Here is a 14,427-nt window from a genome sequence, read left to right on the forward strand (position 1 = left end):
TATTATTACATAAATCGTATTTTATTAGTAGTATGTGACTAGGTATAACCGGAGGGAAAAAAAGACAAATTGTTGAAATCTGCTAAACTTCAAAAAACTGTATTGGTATGTGGTTTGTAAAAAAGTAAACAGTTGATCTGAATGAGTCCATGCCAACAGACCCCCATGGAGGGGGCATTTTATGCAATGGCTGCCAGGTAGTCCTTGACCTCTGCTGTGGTGAGTCTTCTGAAACCTGCCTCGTTGCAGATTCCCACCTCAATGTTATCTTCTGTCATCTGACCCTCAAAACTTTCCTTTAAAAACACACAGTAAACAGAACAGTAAAATGCATGGATTTCATAAAGTTTTCAAACTATTCCAGGTTTAACCTAAAACGCAGTATCACATATGTTTTTTTTTGCCCTTTTTCTCACCAATTTCGCGGTGTCCAATTGTTGTAGTAGTTGTTGCTGTCTTGTCTCATCGCTACAACTCCCGTACGGGCTCGGGAGAGACGAAGGTTGAAAGTCACACGTCCTCCGATACACAACCCAACCTAGCCGCACTGCTTCTTAACACAGCGAGCATCCAACCCGGAAGCCAGCCGCACCAATGTGTCGGAGGAAACACCGTGCACCTGGCAACCTTGGTTAGCGCGCACTGCGCCCGGCCCGCCACAGGAGTCGCTGGTGCGCGATGAGACAAGGACATCCCTACCGACCAAGCCCTCCCTAACCCGGACGACGCTAGGCCAATTGTGCGTCGCCCCATGGACCTCCCGGTCGCGGCCGGTTACGACAGAGCCTGGGCGCGAACCCAGAGTCTCTGATAGCATAGCTGGCACTGCAGTACAGCGCCCTTAACCACTGCGCCACCCGGGAGGCCTCTACTGTGTTTCTTAAACACTTCTGAGAGGGAAGAGTACTAAAGCTGCAGGTGAGAGGAGTTACCTTCAAGGTTAAGATTGCTGTGTGGATTGCGTCTTCCAGCTCCAGATCCACGTTATATCTCTTTTCTAGGAATGTTTTCCCATTGACGTAGTTCTTTCCCATCGCTGTGGCTTTCCATGCAAAGTATGCACCCTGTGTACATCAAAATAATCATATAGTTAGTACCGGAAAAAACTATGTAGAGTGGGGGCAAAAAAGTATTTAGTCAGCCACCAATTGTGCAAGTTCTCCCACTTAAAAAGATGAGAGAGGCCTGTAATTTTCATCATAGGTACACTTCAACTATGACAGACAAAATGAGAAAAAAATATCCAGAAAAATCACATTGTAGGATTTTTAATGAATTTATTTGCAAATTATGGTGGAAAATAAGTATTTGGTCAATAACAAAAGTTGATCTCAATACTCTGTTATATACCCTTTGTTGGCAATGACAGAGGTCAAACGTTTTCTGTAAGTCTTCACAAGGTTTTCACACACTGTTGCTGGTATTTTGGCCCATTCCTCCATGCAGATCTCCTCTAGAGCAGTGATGTTTTGGGACTGTTGCTGGGCAACACGGAGTTAAGAAGTAAGCTCACTCCACAGCTAGCTTGTAATGTCACGGATGGAGCCATCCGATTGGTATACTTTTGGGTGGCTCAAACCGTTGAAACGTTGTCAAGGAGGGCGGCCACGTGTGTTAGCAAAGCAGAGGTCCCGAGTTCGAGCCGAATTGGGGGGGGGGGGGGGGGTACTCGCTAAGCAAGCAACGTCCGTAACATATGCACATGTAACAGTAGAGAAGACACTTGGGCCGTATACACTTGACACTTACATGCTACTTCGGCCATCAGAATACGAAGATTGCATTGAAAAGACTGGTTGTGGTCGGATTGTGTTCAGATCTGTCCGACCACTTCCCTGGTGGTGGTCAGGGACACATTTTGTACGGATTTCTCCTCAGTCTGGACACAATCAGGCTACCGTCGCCCACTGTCATGTGTTTTGGGAGCGAGAGGCGCCTTTTTTCATAAAAAAGTTGAAGGAAATATGTTCCTAGTGTGGAATGTGTTTGCTGGCTTCATAAATGCTAGCCAGCTAGCTTATTTAAATCAGGCTACCTGTGTTATTGACTGTACGTTTTGTTTATGTGTAACTCTGTGTTGTTGTTTTTGTCGCTCTTCTTAGCTTTATATTGGCCAGGTCACAGTTGTAAATGAGAACTTGTTCTCAACTGGCCTACCTGGTTAAATAAAGGTGTTCTCAACTGGCCTACCTGGTTAAATAAAGGTGGATTTTTCTTTTTTTTAATTGGTAAAACTATTTTTTGTTATGCCTATTTGCAATCCCTTTAGCTTTGCTAGCTAGCTTGCTGGCTAGTTACAGAGGTTAGCTGGCTAGTTAGCTACAGTAGTTTGCTACTGCCGTCAACTTGCTGTGTTGTTACCAGATTTAGCTTTGCTAGCTAGCTTGCTGACTAGTTACAGAGGTTAGCTGGCTAGTTAGCTACAGTAGTTTGCTACTGCCGTCAACTTGCTGTGTTGTTACCAGATTTAGCTTTGCTAGCTAGCTTGCTGACTAGTTACAGAGGTTAGCTGGCTAGTTAGCTACAGTAGTTTGCTACTGCCGTCAACTTGCTGTGTTGTTACCAGATGTAGCCTGTTCCACCGTTTGCCTTATGCATTCTGGCATCTGAATATAGCGCAGGAAAAGGGAATCGGGACACATTTAAAATGTAGGTTTAGACGCATGACGAGTTCGGAGTTCCATGATTAGAACTCCATGATCAGAACACAAAAGCTCCATGAACTGTCTAGACTCGGCCTAGGAGTGAAGCAATTCAACGATAGTGTGTTTATACTACCATGGATACTTACAGAGGGATCTGACTGGAAGAGGTAAGGGTGATCATCATCCCATCCAGCTATCAACAGTGACACACCAAAGGGTCGCACTCCACTGAAAAAAAACACAGGATGTTACTCTCTAGAAATTCAGGTGAAAACAACTACTTTACCAACACACATGGATATTGTAATTCAGCAGTGGCCAACCCTCGTGGAAAGATACTGGGTGTCCGGGCTTTAGGCTTTTCCTTCAGCCAGCCCTGCTCTAACACCTCCCTGGTTCTATACAGGGTGTAAGGGCTTTAGGCTTTTCCTTCAGCCCTGTTCTAACACACCTGGTTCTATACTGGGTGTAAGGGCTTTAGGCTTTTCCTTCAGCCCTGCTCTAACACACCTGGTTCTATACTGGGTGTAAGGGCTTTAGGCTTTTCCTTCAGCCAGCCCTGCTCTAACACACCTGGTTCTATACTGGGTGTAAGGGCTTTAGGCTTTTCCTTCAGCCAGCCCTGCTCTAACACACCTGGTTCTATACTGGGTGTAAGGGCTTTAGGCTTTTCCTTCAGCCAGCCCTGCTCTAACACACCTGGTTCTATACTGGGTGTAAGGGCTTTAGGCTTTCAGCCAGCCCTGCTCTAACACACCTGGTTCTATACTGGGTGTAAGAGCTTTAGGCTTTTCCTTCAGCCCTGCTCTAACACACCTTGTTCTATACTGGGGGCAAGGGCTTTAGGGCTGAAGGAAAATCCTAACACACCTGGTTTTACCAATCAGCTGGTCATCAGGACCTTGATAAGCTGAATCAGTGGTGTTTCAGCAAGGTTGGATCAAAAGCCTGCACACTCAGTCGGCCAGCCTGATCAAACTTGAGGAAACCCACAAAACAGAACAGAACTGACCCAGACTGTGTGTACTCCTGCATGACAGAGGCTACCCGCTGGACAAGCTGGGCTGTGGGGATTGGCTCCTGGTAGACCAGGAAGTACTGCTGGGCCAGTTTCCTCGCTCTCCTCAACAGCACCCTGCAGAGTAACAAAGATATACATTTCTAAGATATTCTTGTCCCTGTTGTAAACCCAAGATTTAGAAACTCAAGGAAAGGCAGTCTCCCTCACACACACACACACACACACACACCAGGATGTACCTGTAGTCTGGACCCATTCCACTGTAGACCATGCCAATATGTTTGGTTATCATCTCGACTTTGTGAACACTAGTCTCATCGTACAGTATAGACTTCTGTTTCTTCTCGGTTGCCAAAACGACTCCATTTGAGGCTTTAAACGGGGAGAAAGAAACCATCAAAATCTGGACTGTCTTCTGTAATGCGGCTAAACTTCTTGATTTGGCCTTGTTTTAGATTTGGTTCATTAAGGCTGTTTCGACAGGTAGCTCAATACTGATTTTTTTTTCCACTAGTTGTTTTTTTGACCAATCACATCAGATCTTTTTCAGAGCTGATCTGAGTGTTCGAAAGACCAATCAGTAAAAAAAAAATCTAAACGTAGCCTTAAAAATCTCAGCAGCCATGACTGAACTCAAATGTGAGTTGGTTTCAGGTGTGGTTTGATATAGGGGTCTCGTGTGTTCGCAGGTGGGAAGAGCTAGCCAAATTATATTGCCGATTTGCTTTAGCCGGCTGGTGTGCTACCGTGGCAAAATTGGTTTGACTTTGGATAGCCCATCTCTGGGCCTAGTATGGAACCGTCAATAAATAACAATGTAAATTAGGCAATATTTTCACGTTGCACACTTTTTATTTCTCATTCAATGTTTTCAATATTTAGGGATATCCAAAGTCAAACCACATTTACCACAGGCATTACGATCGGGGTCGCATGCAGCTACACTCCAAATGGATGAGAACTTGTTTGCTGCCAGCTGTGGACCGGGTTGAAATAAACCCAACCTTCATTTACGTTGTGGCATACTCCGGTAGAAAAATCTGTTTTGGACAAAACTGACTTTATGACCAAAAGTATCCTATTTACACTTTGTAGTCAATTTTGACATTAGAATAAATGTTACTGACTCATATCGATGGCACATAGGCTGTCTTCTAAATTAGAAGTTGTTTTTTAGGGGCAGTTGCTCTTTAAAAGAGTTTGGTACCATGGACACATATATACAAGATGCCTGCATACAAAAAGCCATTACCTGCTGGTTGCTCCACTGTATACATACATGGGCTGCGTTTAAACAGGCAGCAACTTCTGATTTCTCTCTCTCATCAGATTAGCTCTTAAGTGAAATTTGTGAAAAATGATCAGAATTTGTCTGCCCGTGTGAACGCAGTCATATTGATCATTTTAAGTCTTCTTTACCTTTGATTCCCACTGAGGGGGCTCCTGCTGCTACTGCTGACAGGGCATACTCAATCTGGACCAGTTTACCAGATGGGCTGTGTGGGAGGGAAATTGTTTAAACTTTTCATTAATGACGTCATGACAAATAATTTCGTCTTGGTCTGATCAGTGCTTTTAGAGTTTAGATTTATTGGTGTAACGTTAGCTAGTGAGTGACTCAGTCTCACTCAGCAATCAACAAACTGAAAGTGAATGTAAACTTGCAACAGCAAAGCCAGATGCCTTTTTGAAAATATCGCAACTCAGCTAATCACTTAATTACTGAAAGAGAGCAAATGGTATGAAGAGACTAAATGTGTTGGAAATAAAAATTGCCTGTTTGAAGATCTTGAAAAAGAACACACTTCCTACTACTAGCCTAACATTAGCTAGCCAGAGCAACAGAATGACAAAGCATCAAACCACCGCGAAGCAACAGTCTGGTTTCTAAACAACTCGCTCGATCTCGATTCTTCTTCCTTTCAATGTCTTCCTGCAATAACCAAACTAACAAAACTGTTGCTACTACAGTAATTTGTAAAAGTTACCTGAATGTGGTGAGTGAGAAACTGTACCCCCTTTCTCCCATATTTGCTCAGTACTGGTGATAACGCGTTATATGACAAGATGCAATTGGTTCTTCGGTTGTCGCAGTTCAATGACGTATGTGATTCAATGACCGTGAGCTGTGACATGAGTGTGAAGGCGCTACTCAAACCTATAACATTATGAATTCGTCTGGTTTCGTGTGTTTTTTGAGACGTTCGTTGTTACAGCTGGAATGCAGAATTATACAGGCTACAGGACTTGACATACAGTTTGGTGAGTTTGAGCTTTACACAACATTCTGCCTTGTGTTTATTTGTAGCTAGCTGGCTGGCTAACACTCGAACTAACTAGTAAGCTAGCTTTAAAACTGCCATGGTAGCTATGTTACCCTGCATAATCTATGACTTTGTGTTGGACAGTAAGAACTATGATGATGTACGATTCTATACGTGCTTCAATCTATGAGTAGACTACTAGATGTATACTGAGTGGTGACATACATACATCGTTTCTGTCAATTGCATAGATTGTTGATATGTGATTGTGTCTCTGTGTTTTGTTTCTAATCAGCCCCAGCTCTAGCTGTCCATGGGCCCAGCATCCTCCCACATCCCCACGATGAGCAAGAGGTGACCTCGGAGCCCAGCTTCCTGGACAATGTGTTCTGGATGGCAGCACCCAAAAAGAGACGCACAATAGAAATCAACAGGACCAGAAGACGAGACCCAAGCTTTATGCTCAAAGTTAAGGTATTAACTTTGATTACTTGTATCATTTCACTGGGTAACATTTCACCTGTAATTATTGTCCTCTGATGTCCAGTTGTATGTAGCATATTTTATGTAATAAATATTGCAATAAACACAATTGAAAAGGCAATAGATTTTTCTGATGTTTTGTGCTCTCTCTCCCTCGTTCTCCTCCTCCCTATCCCCCCTTTCTCTCTCTCTCCCCTCATCTCTCTCTCTCCCTCGTTCTCCCCCTCCCTATCCCCCCTTTCTCTCTCTCTCCCCTCATCTCTCTCTCTCCCTCGTTCTCCCCCTCCCTATCCCCCCTTTCTCTCTCTCCCCCTCTTTGTCAGACCAACATTGAGCCGTGCGTGGAGTGTGGCCACCTGAAGCAGAAGCATATTCTGTGTGGGTTCTGTTATGAGAAGATCAGGAAGGAGACAGCGCTGATCCGAGGTCAGATTAAAGCCATGGAGGGCAGGCCTCTCAACACACCAGCGCAGGAGACCCTGGTCCTGTATGACAGCGAGAGTCCATGGGAGTCCGACAAAGACAAGAGGATAGTGGAGAGAAACAGAAAACGACCCTCCTGGTTCAGTATCTATTGAGGTAGCATTTAGTCACGCCAGTAATTAGGTTGCTAATATCCCAGTTTCTGTATTGAAGTAAATGCATTGATTTAAAAAAATCAACAGCAACATTTTTGTTGTTGAACCTTCAAATGTGGTTCATTTTCTTTGTCTTGTTATTGGAACATGGCTACAATGTCACATATTGTACATCCTCTACATTTTGGTAGGAACATGCTATACCTTTGTTATTAATGAGAATAAATCTTTATTTGAAAAAAAAATAGGCTTTATTGGGGTCACAAATCAATTAGATTAGTAACACATCTTTTTTTTTTTAAATGTAGTCTAATAAAAACGAATTATAGAAAAGAGACATAAAAGGACATATGAAATCAGTTCTAGGTCTTTCAGTTAGCCTACACTCCCTGTGTTAAATCAAATGGGGCCCTGAATATATTTCAAACCTGGTTTAACCAAGGCAATGAGCCATGTGTTTAACAACCCCAGGGAGGGCCAAGTCATTGAAACTCATCAGGTTAAAGATAAGAGCTTTGTCCCTAAGAGTGAGTTGCAGCAACCGCTCCCTGTCAATATCTGATCCCACTGTGATAACAACACCCACTGCGTTGGCCCTTCTCATGGCTCTAATACCCTCAGCAAAGTTCTTGTCTGAGGTCACTCCGTTTGTAATGAACACAAAGGTGAGCTCTGCGTCTGGACGTACCCCTCTGAACCGACCTCCAGGGTTACTGACAAGGTTCTCAGTTGCGTAGAGAATAGCGCTGCCCAGAGTGGAGGATAAGTCTCGGTAGACTGCATTAGAGACCAGGGAGCTAATCTTTCTGTGGTTGTTGGAGAAGTCCAGAAGAACCTCTGGGTCCTGCTCCCCTCCAAACTGCAGCACGGCGAAGCGAGCTCCTAAAGAGACCTCCTTGGAGAGAGGGATCGATTGGGAGAGTCTCCCGATGAAGCGCAGGATGCTGATGAAGTTTCTGCCCCCTGTTCTCTCAGAACCGTCAATGAAGAAGAGGATGTCTACGGGGCGCTGGATCAGTGGAGCCAAACTCAAATCTTTGACAATAATAGAAAAGTCAATGTTATACAGACTGTTGATTCATAAACTCTTAGTACATCTGTAGTTGTCTGTAATTTACATATGCAGAATATATTGGAAAGACATTAATATATCATTTCCAACTGAACAAATATTCAAGGTCAGTGATTTTCATTAGTGCAGTATAAAATAATACCAAAAAACTCAGTCCCATTATTAGATGTAAAAACATCAATAAAAAATAAATAGTCTTTTCACCCGAGGCACACTTCAGGTCTGGACAGATCATCTCTGGTTCTAGAGAAGAAGAGAAGTGAATGTAGTTCATTAGTCAGGGTTGGTAATTTTCACAAAATAAAATCCTTGAACTGTTGATAAAATGTAGTGTGCATCCCAATGGCACCCTATTCCCTATATAGAGCTCTGGGCAAAAGTAGTGCACTGTATAGGGAATAGGGTGCCATTTGGGATGCTGACATAGACTTGCCTGGGCAGAGGATTTGTTCTATTTCCTCTAAGAATTCCTCAGCAGTAAGTTCAGCGTAGACACTCAGGGTCTTCACCCGGTCGCCCATATTACAGGCAATCATCTCCAGATTCTGCCTCTCTGCCCCAGAGTCAAACATGTCACCGATGGCGATGGCATACACGTCCACTCCGTTACACAGGGCTCCAAGATTATCCAGGTCTTTAGGATCGTAGCGACCGTCTGTGATAACTATGGCCACCACCTTGGTCCTCCCCCTGCGACCTGGAACTATCAGATGGTCGTATGTGTACTTCAGGGCAGAGGCAGTCCAGGTTCCTCCAGCGATCCACTCCATGGCTTTGACCTTTGTGTTGAAGGAGGTCACAGAGGTGATGCCCCTATCGTCCATCCTGATGGCCTGAACCGCCCCTTGGTGACTGTACTGAACCACACCCAGACGAGACCCTTTTGGGGGTTTAGAAGTAGTTCAGGGAATAAAATTGATTACATGTTTAAAATATATATATTTTAAATATTGGTGATCTATTGTTTTTCCATTCAAACAGTGGTTGTAGTAGTAACACGGTATCATGAAGTTTACCTGAGACGTCAGATATGTTTTTGGCCATCTCCCCAAGCCTGTTTGCTACACTGATGACAAAGTTTTTAGCCAGGCTGAAGTTGGTTTTTCCAATACTTTCAGAGCTGTCAATCACAAACACCAGGTCCAGAGGAGGGCAAACCTTTTCACAATCTGCACAGAGAGACAGTTAACAATAAGACTTGGGCATTTTTTATTATTATTACAAGGAAAATCGGTTGTCATTAAGATAAACCATTACCACAGCAGCCACATGTTTCTCTGACAAATCCCATGATTTCACACTCCTGAAAGTTGAGAATATTCATCAGCATTCTCTCAGAGAGAGTAAAGGGATATGAAAGATATCTGTCAATCAGGATGAACAAATAAAGTCAGTTACTTACCGATAGACCAGAGGCCCCACGAGTACCGGGTACTCCCTAGACACCATCAATAGAAACATTTAATGACCAATGACAGACTCTTAGTGGATGAAATGAATCACAAATGAGAACTAAATGTACCTTGGTATGTGTATATAGGAATACGACTCACCAGTGGTCCAGGTGACCCCCTCACTCCTCTGTCCCCAGGAACACCCTCTTGCCCTGGCTCCCCCTGTAAAACAATACACACGTTTTTTTTAATAGAAATAAATACATTGATTTAAATAAACGAGTGCATTTATTAATATAATATCTCTGTTTATGATATTTTTTTATTTGACCTTTATTTAACTAGGCAAGTCAGTTAAGAACAAATTCTTATTTTCAATGATGGCCTAGGAATGGCCTAGTGGGTTAACTGCCTGTTCAGGGGCAGAACGACAGATTTGTACCTTGTCAGCTCGGGGATATGAACTTGCAACCTTTCGTTACTAGTCCAACGCTCTAACCACTAGGCTACCTGCCGTCCCTACACTCTAACCACTAGGCGGCCTGCCGTCCCTACACTCTAACCACTAGGCTACCCTGCTATACGTACTGCCAATCCTTTTGTTCCTGTAGTTCCCTGGGCTCCTTTCTCTCCATTATAACCTCTGGTGCCCTGTGAAAAAATATAGACATGGTAGTGAAATAGAGGGGTCGAACATTTTCAGATTTTAAATACGGACGGCTAAGAACAGGTACATATGATTACCTGCAGTCCAGGTAAACCAGGGTCTCCTCTCCCTCCCTAAGAGATAGTAAGGTTGAGTTAGCATGTTTGTCAATCGCACTAATTAAAACAGGATTACCAATCCAATTCAATTACCAAAACACATTGAAATGGTATTTTGTTATTCAGTTAGCTGTCGGCTGCAGTTCAAACCTGGTTCCCTCTGGGTCCTGGGTAGTTGTATCCATCACTTCCTCGATCTCCCTACCAATTAAAAAAAGACAAACAGCATTTTTTAGCACTGTTTAGCTCGCATTTTCTAGAACTTTATTTTTGCCTCAGCTACCGTTCTTGTGAAGGTGTACTACAAAAAAACACTGTAAGACCACTTTCTCATTCTAAGAAAATAACGTGACCAGGGAATGTCAACAAAGAATCATTTCCCCTCGTAGTAAATGTTTAGGGGGGCCCTACTCAGTACTCTGTACAGTTTCCAACATAACCTCAACGTAAATACCTTCCATTGTCAGATTCAGGTATGTGTTATTATAGGCCTGTTGCAACGTGTCGAGTGTCATTTTGACTGCATGTGAACAAAACATTGAAATAACTGCAATTTGTTCTTTATTTTTCCAAAATAAATATGTTGTTAGAATTTAGATATCACAAATGTGTGCTATAAGCAGTTTTATAAACTGGGTGAATCGAGCCATGAATGCTGATTGGCTGACAGCCGTGGTATATCAGGCGTATATCACAGGTATGACAAAACATTTATATTTACTGCTCTAATTACGTTGGTAACCAGTTTCTAATAGCAATAAGGCACCTCGGGGGTTTGTGGTATATGGCCAATATACCTCTGCGTTGCGTCGTGCCTAAGAACAGCACTTAGGAGTGGTACATAAGCCCTATACCACACCCCCTCGTGTCTTATTAACAACACAGTGTAATTAAGTTGTCTGTGGGTTTTTTTGTTCGTACTGTTACTTTGTCACTATTACACTTTGCATGAGGTATGTTACGGGTCTAGTTACCATCCCCCCCAGACTGCCGGACCAAAGGGATTCGTAACACCCTTAAACAAGATGGCCGCATGAACTAAGAGCTACACACAAGTAGTTTACCATTCTTAATCTTACCTCCACTTCAAGTTAAAACTCCTTTAGCTTTAGTCAGAAAGTCATGGCGGCTACATTACAGGTGCCATTTTTACCCGGACTTGAGCATTGTCCGCGGAAAAAGCCTCCAAGAAACAGCTAGCGCCATTAGCAAGAGGATCCCCCCCCCCCCCCCCCCCCCCCCGAGGCCCAACAAATGCCAACCTCGCACTCTGTCAAAGACATCCTTTCTGAGCTGAGATCCCAACGTACAGAACTCAACATCAAATTAGATGCCATTAACTCTCAATTCAGTGCGATAGGGGGCAAGGTGACAACCCTGGAAAATGCTTTGCCTGACATCAACAACAAGAATCATCAACGTGTCTGGCATCTGGAAGAGAACAGGGGACCTGGAAAGCAGGGGGCGAAGGAATAATTGTGTTCTATTAAATCTGGGCGAAAAAGAAGAGGGGAAACATGCCACTGATCCGCTACCTGCAAGACAAACTTCCTGAGTGGCTCCACCTGTCCACCGACAGGCCCATAGAACTCCCATAGAACTCGAGAGAGCTCACCGAGCACTGAGGCCCCCACCAGCAGCCAGACAACCACCGCGCCCAATCACCATACGTTTCCTGAGATTCACCGACAAGGAACGAGTCCTACAGGCGGCGAAAATCAACACCATTACAGTGGGAAACGCCAAACTCACTTTACACCAGGACCTGTCAGCTGGAATACGCCGAGAGTTTGACGAGGTGAAGAAAGCATCTTTAGGGGATTCAAATACCCAAACGACCTCAGGCTTCTTCACCAAGGAGCCCTGCGACACTTCAAAACTCCCGAAGAGACAAAATGTTTTTGTTTGTTTTTTTTACCCCTTTTTCTCCCCAATTTCGTGGTGTCCAATTGTTAGTAGCTGGTCTCTGGTCTCATCGCAACAACTCCCGTACGGGCTCGGGAGAGACGAAGGTTGAAAGTCATGCGTCCTCCGATACACAACCCAACCAAGCCACACTGCTTCTTAACACAGCGCGCATCCAACCCGGAAGCCAGCCGCACCAATGTGTCGGAGGAAACACCGTGCACCTGGCAACCTTGGTTAGCGCGCACTGCGCCCGGCCCACCACAGGAGTTGCTGGTGCGCGATGAGTCAAGGATATCCCTACCGGCCAAGCCCTCCCTAACCCAGACGACGCTGGGACAATTGTGCGTCGCCCCACGGACCTCCCGGTTGCGACAGAGCCTGGGCGCGAACCCAGAGTCTCTGGTGGCACAGCTGGCGCTGCAGTACAGCGCCCTTAACCACTGCTCCACCCGGGAGGCACAAAACGTTTTTTTAAGGACAATCCTGGTCACTGAGAAATGGACCAATGACTGAAAGCGATTACTGTTATGACTAAAGGAGGTAAGACAACATATAGCCGATATCCAAAGACCCACCCGCCCCCCTAAATGTCATTATATCCGTCTAATCTATATTTTTATTTCAGATGCTCCCATGCTATCTCCCAATTTCATTTTTCAAAACAACCAACCAAAGCATCACCAAATTTATATGGGGCAATAAAAAACCTAGGATCAAGTTCTCCACTCTATCGAAACCTGAATCTAAGGGTGGTCTTGCCCTTCCCTCCCTACTGGTCTGCCCAAATCTGCAACATGCATGATCACAAACAGACAACTCAACGTGGATTCAGAAGCCCAATCCTGTGGTTCATTGCCCCTAAGTTCAATTATATTCATTAATAGCATTAGTGAAGTGGGCAACATAGACAAAACCTTTGATTTACAGCACCCTACTAGCATGGAGGGACTGTAAGAAATGCCTGTGCATTTCCTCCCAAATATGTTCTCACTCGCCTACTGTATGCAACCCAGATTTGCCAAAAGCCCTGAGGGATGCCAACTTTAATCTTTGGCATACTCTAGGAATCAGGACCTTTTCAGACCTATTTCATCAGAAAACCACTACAGTAAAATCCTTTCAAGAGCTCTGCAGTGAATTCAATGTGCCAAGATCCATTTTAAAAGATATATACAGTGGGGAGAACAAGTATTTGATACACTGCCGATTTTGCAGGTTTTCCTACTTACAAGGCATGTAGAGGTCTGTAATTTTTATCATAGGTACACTTCAACTGTGAGAGACAAAAATCCAGAAAATCACATTGTATGATTTTTAAGTAATTAATTTGCAGTTTATTGCATGACGTAAGTATTTGACACATCAGAAAAGCAGAACTTAATATTTGGTTCAGAAACATTTGTTTGCAATTACAGAGATCATACGTTTCCTGTAGTTATTGACCAGGTTTGCAGACACTGCAGTAGGGATTTTGGCCCACTCCTCCATACAGACCTTCTCCAGATCCTTCAGGTTTCGGGGCTGTCGCTGGGCAATACGGACTTTCAGCTCCCTCCAAAGATTTTCTATTGGGTTCAGGTCTGGAGACTGGCTAGGCCACTCCAGGACATTGAGATGCTTCTTACGGAGCCACTCCTTAGTTGCCCTGGCTGTGTGTTTTGGGTCATTGTCATGCTGGAAGACCCAGCCACGACCCATCTTCAATGCTCTTACTGAGGGTAGGAGGTTGTTGGCCAAGATCTTGCGATACATGGCCCCATCCATCCTCCCCTCAATACGTTGCAGTCGGCCTATCCCCTTTGCAGAAAAGCATCCCCAAAGAATGATGTTTCCACCTCCATGCTTCACGGTTGGGATGGTGTTCTTGGGGTTGTACTCATCCTTCTTCTTCCTCCAAACATGGCGAGTGGAGTTTAGACCAAAGAGCTCTATTTTTGTCTCATCAGACCACATGACCTTCTCCCATTCCCCCTCTGGATCATCCAGATGGTCATTGGCAAACTTCCGACGGGCCTGGACATGCGCTGGCTTGAGCAGGCGGACCTTGCGTGTGCTGCAGGATTTTAATCCATGACGGCGTAGTGTGTTACTAATGGTTTTCTTTGAGACTGTGGTCCCAGCTCTCTTCAGGTCATTGACCAGGTCCTGCCGTGTAGTTCTGGGCTGATCCCTCACAATCATTGATGCCCCACAAGGTGAGATCTTGCATGGAGCCCCAGACCGAGGGTGATTGACCGTCATCTTGAACTTCTTTCATTTTCTAATAATTGCGCCAACAGTTGTTGCCTTCTCACCAA

The 14,427-nt window shown here is 44.3% G+C and overlaps 3 protein-coding genes across 4 annotated transcripts in view; 1 reads left to right on the forward strand and 2 right to left on the reverse strand.

Annotated features, from left to right (window-relative positions):
- On the reverse strand, positions 1-5,758 carry LOC149984774 (proteasome subunit alpha type-2-like). The gene is made up of 7 exons (XM_090186559.1): positions 5,655-5,758; positions 5,086-5,162; positions 3,906-4,038; positions 3,658-3,780; positions 2,792-2,873; positions 933-1,064; positions 1-296 (listed from the first exon to the last, which is right to left on the reverse strand). The coding sequence occupies exons 1-7, from the start codon at positions 5,693-5,695 to the stop codon at positions 180-182; spliced, it is 705 nt and encodes a 234-aa protein (XP_090042685.1). The 5' UTR covers positions 5,696-5,758; the 3' UTR covers positions 1-179.
- On the forward strand, positions 5,748-7,236 carry LOC110507261 (large ribosomal subunit protein bL32m). Its single transcript, XM_021587149.3, has 3 exons — positions 5,748-5,928; positions 6,226-6,404; positions 6,737-7,236. Exons 1-3 carry the CDS (start codon positions 5,835-5,837, stop codon positions 6,989-6,991), a joined length of 528 nt encoding a protein of 175 aa, XP_021442824.2. The 5' UTR covers positions 5,748-5,834; the 3' UTR covers positions 6,992-7,236.
- The window catches only part of LOC110520755 (collagen alpha-2(VI) chain), a 21,827-nt gene continuing 14,619 nt past the window's right edge, over positions 7,220-14,427 (reverse strand). For both annotated transcript variants that reach the window (XM_090186522.1, XM_090186523.1), the window contains exons 21-30: positions 10,373-10,423; positions 10,202-10,237; positions 10,046-10,108; positions 9,617-9,679; positions 9,466-9,501; positions 9,321-9,366; positions 9,080-9,232; positions 8,497-8,943; positions 8,268-8,306; positions 7,220-8,026 (exon numbers count right to left, since the gene is read on the reverse strand). In XM_090186522.1, coding sequence (XP_090042648.1) covers positions 7,425-8,026; positions 8,268-8,306; positions 8,497-8,943; positions 9,080-9,232; positions 9,321-9,366; positions 9,466-9,501; positions 9,617-9,679; positions 10,046-10,108; positions 10,202-10,237; positions 10,373-10,423 — 1,536 coding nt within the window. In that variant the 3' untranslated portion in view covers positions 7,220-7,424. The remainder of the gene's footprint in view (positions 8,027-8,267; positions 8,307-8,496; positions 8,944-9,079; positions 9,233-9,320; positions 9,367-9,465; positions 9,502-9,616; positions 9,680-10,045; positions 10,109-10,201; positions 10,238-10,372; positions 10,424-14,427) is intronic.

Source organism: Oncorhynchus mykiss, chromosome 2, assembly GCF_057628025.1.
Source record: "Oncorhynchus mykiss isolate SJ-2025 chromosome 2, ASM5762802v1, whole genome shotgun sequence".
NCBI lineage: Eukaryota > Metazoa > Chordata > Actinopteri > Salmoniformes > Salmonidae > Oncorhynchus > Oncorhynchus mykiss.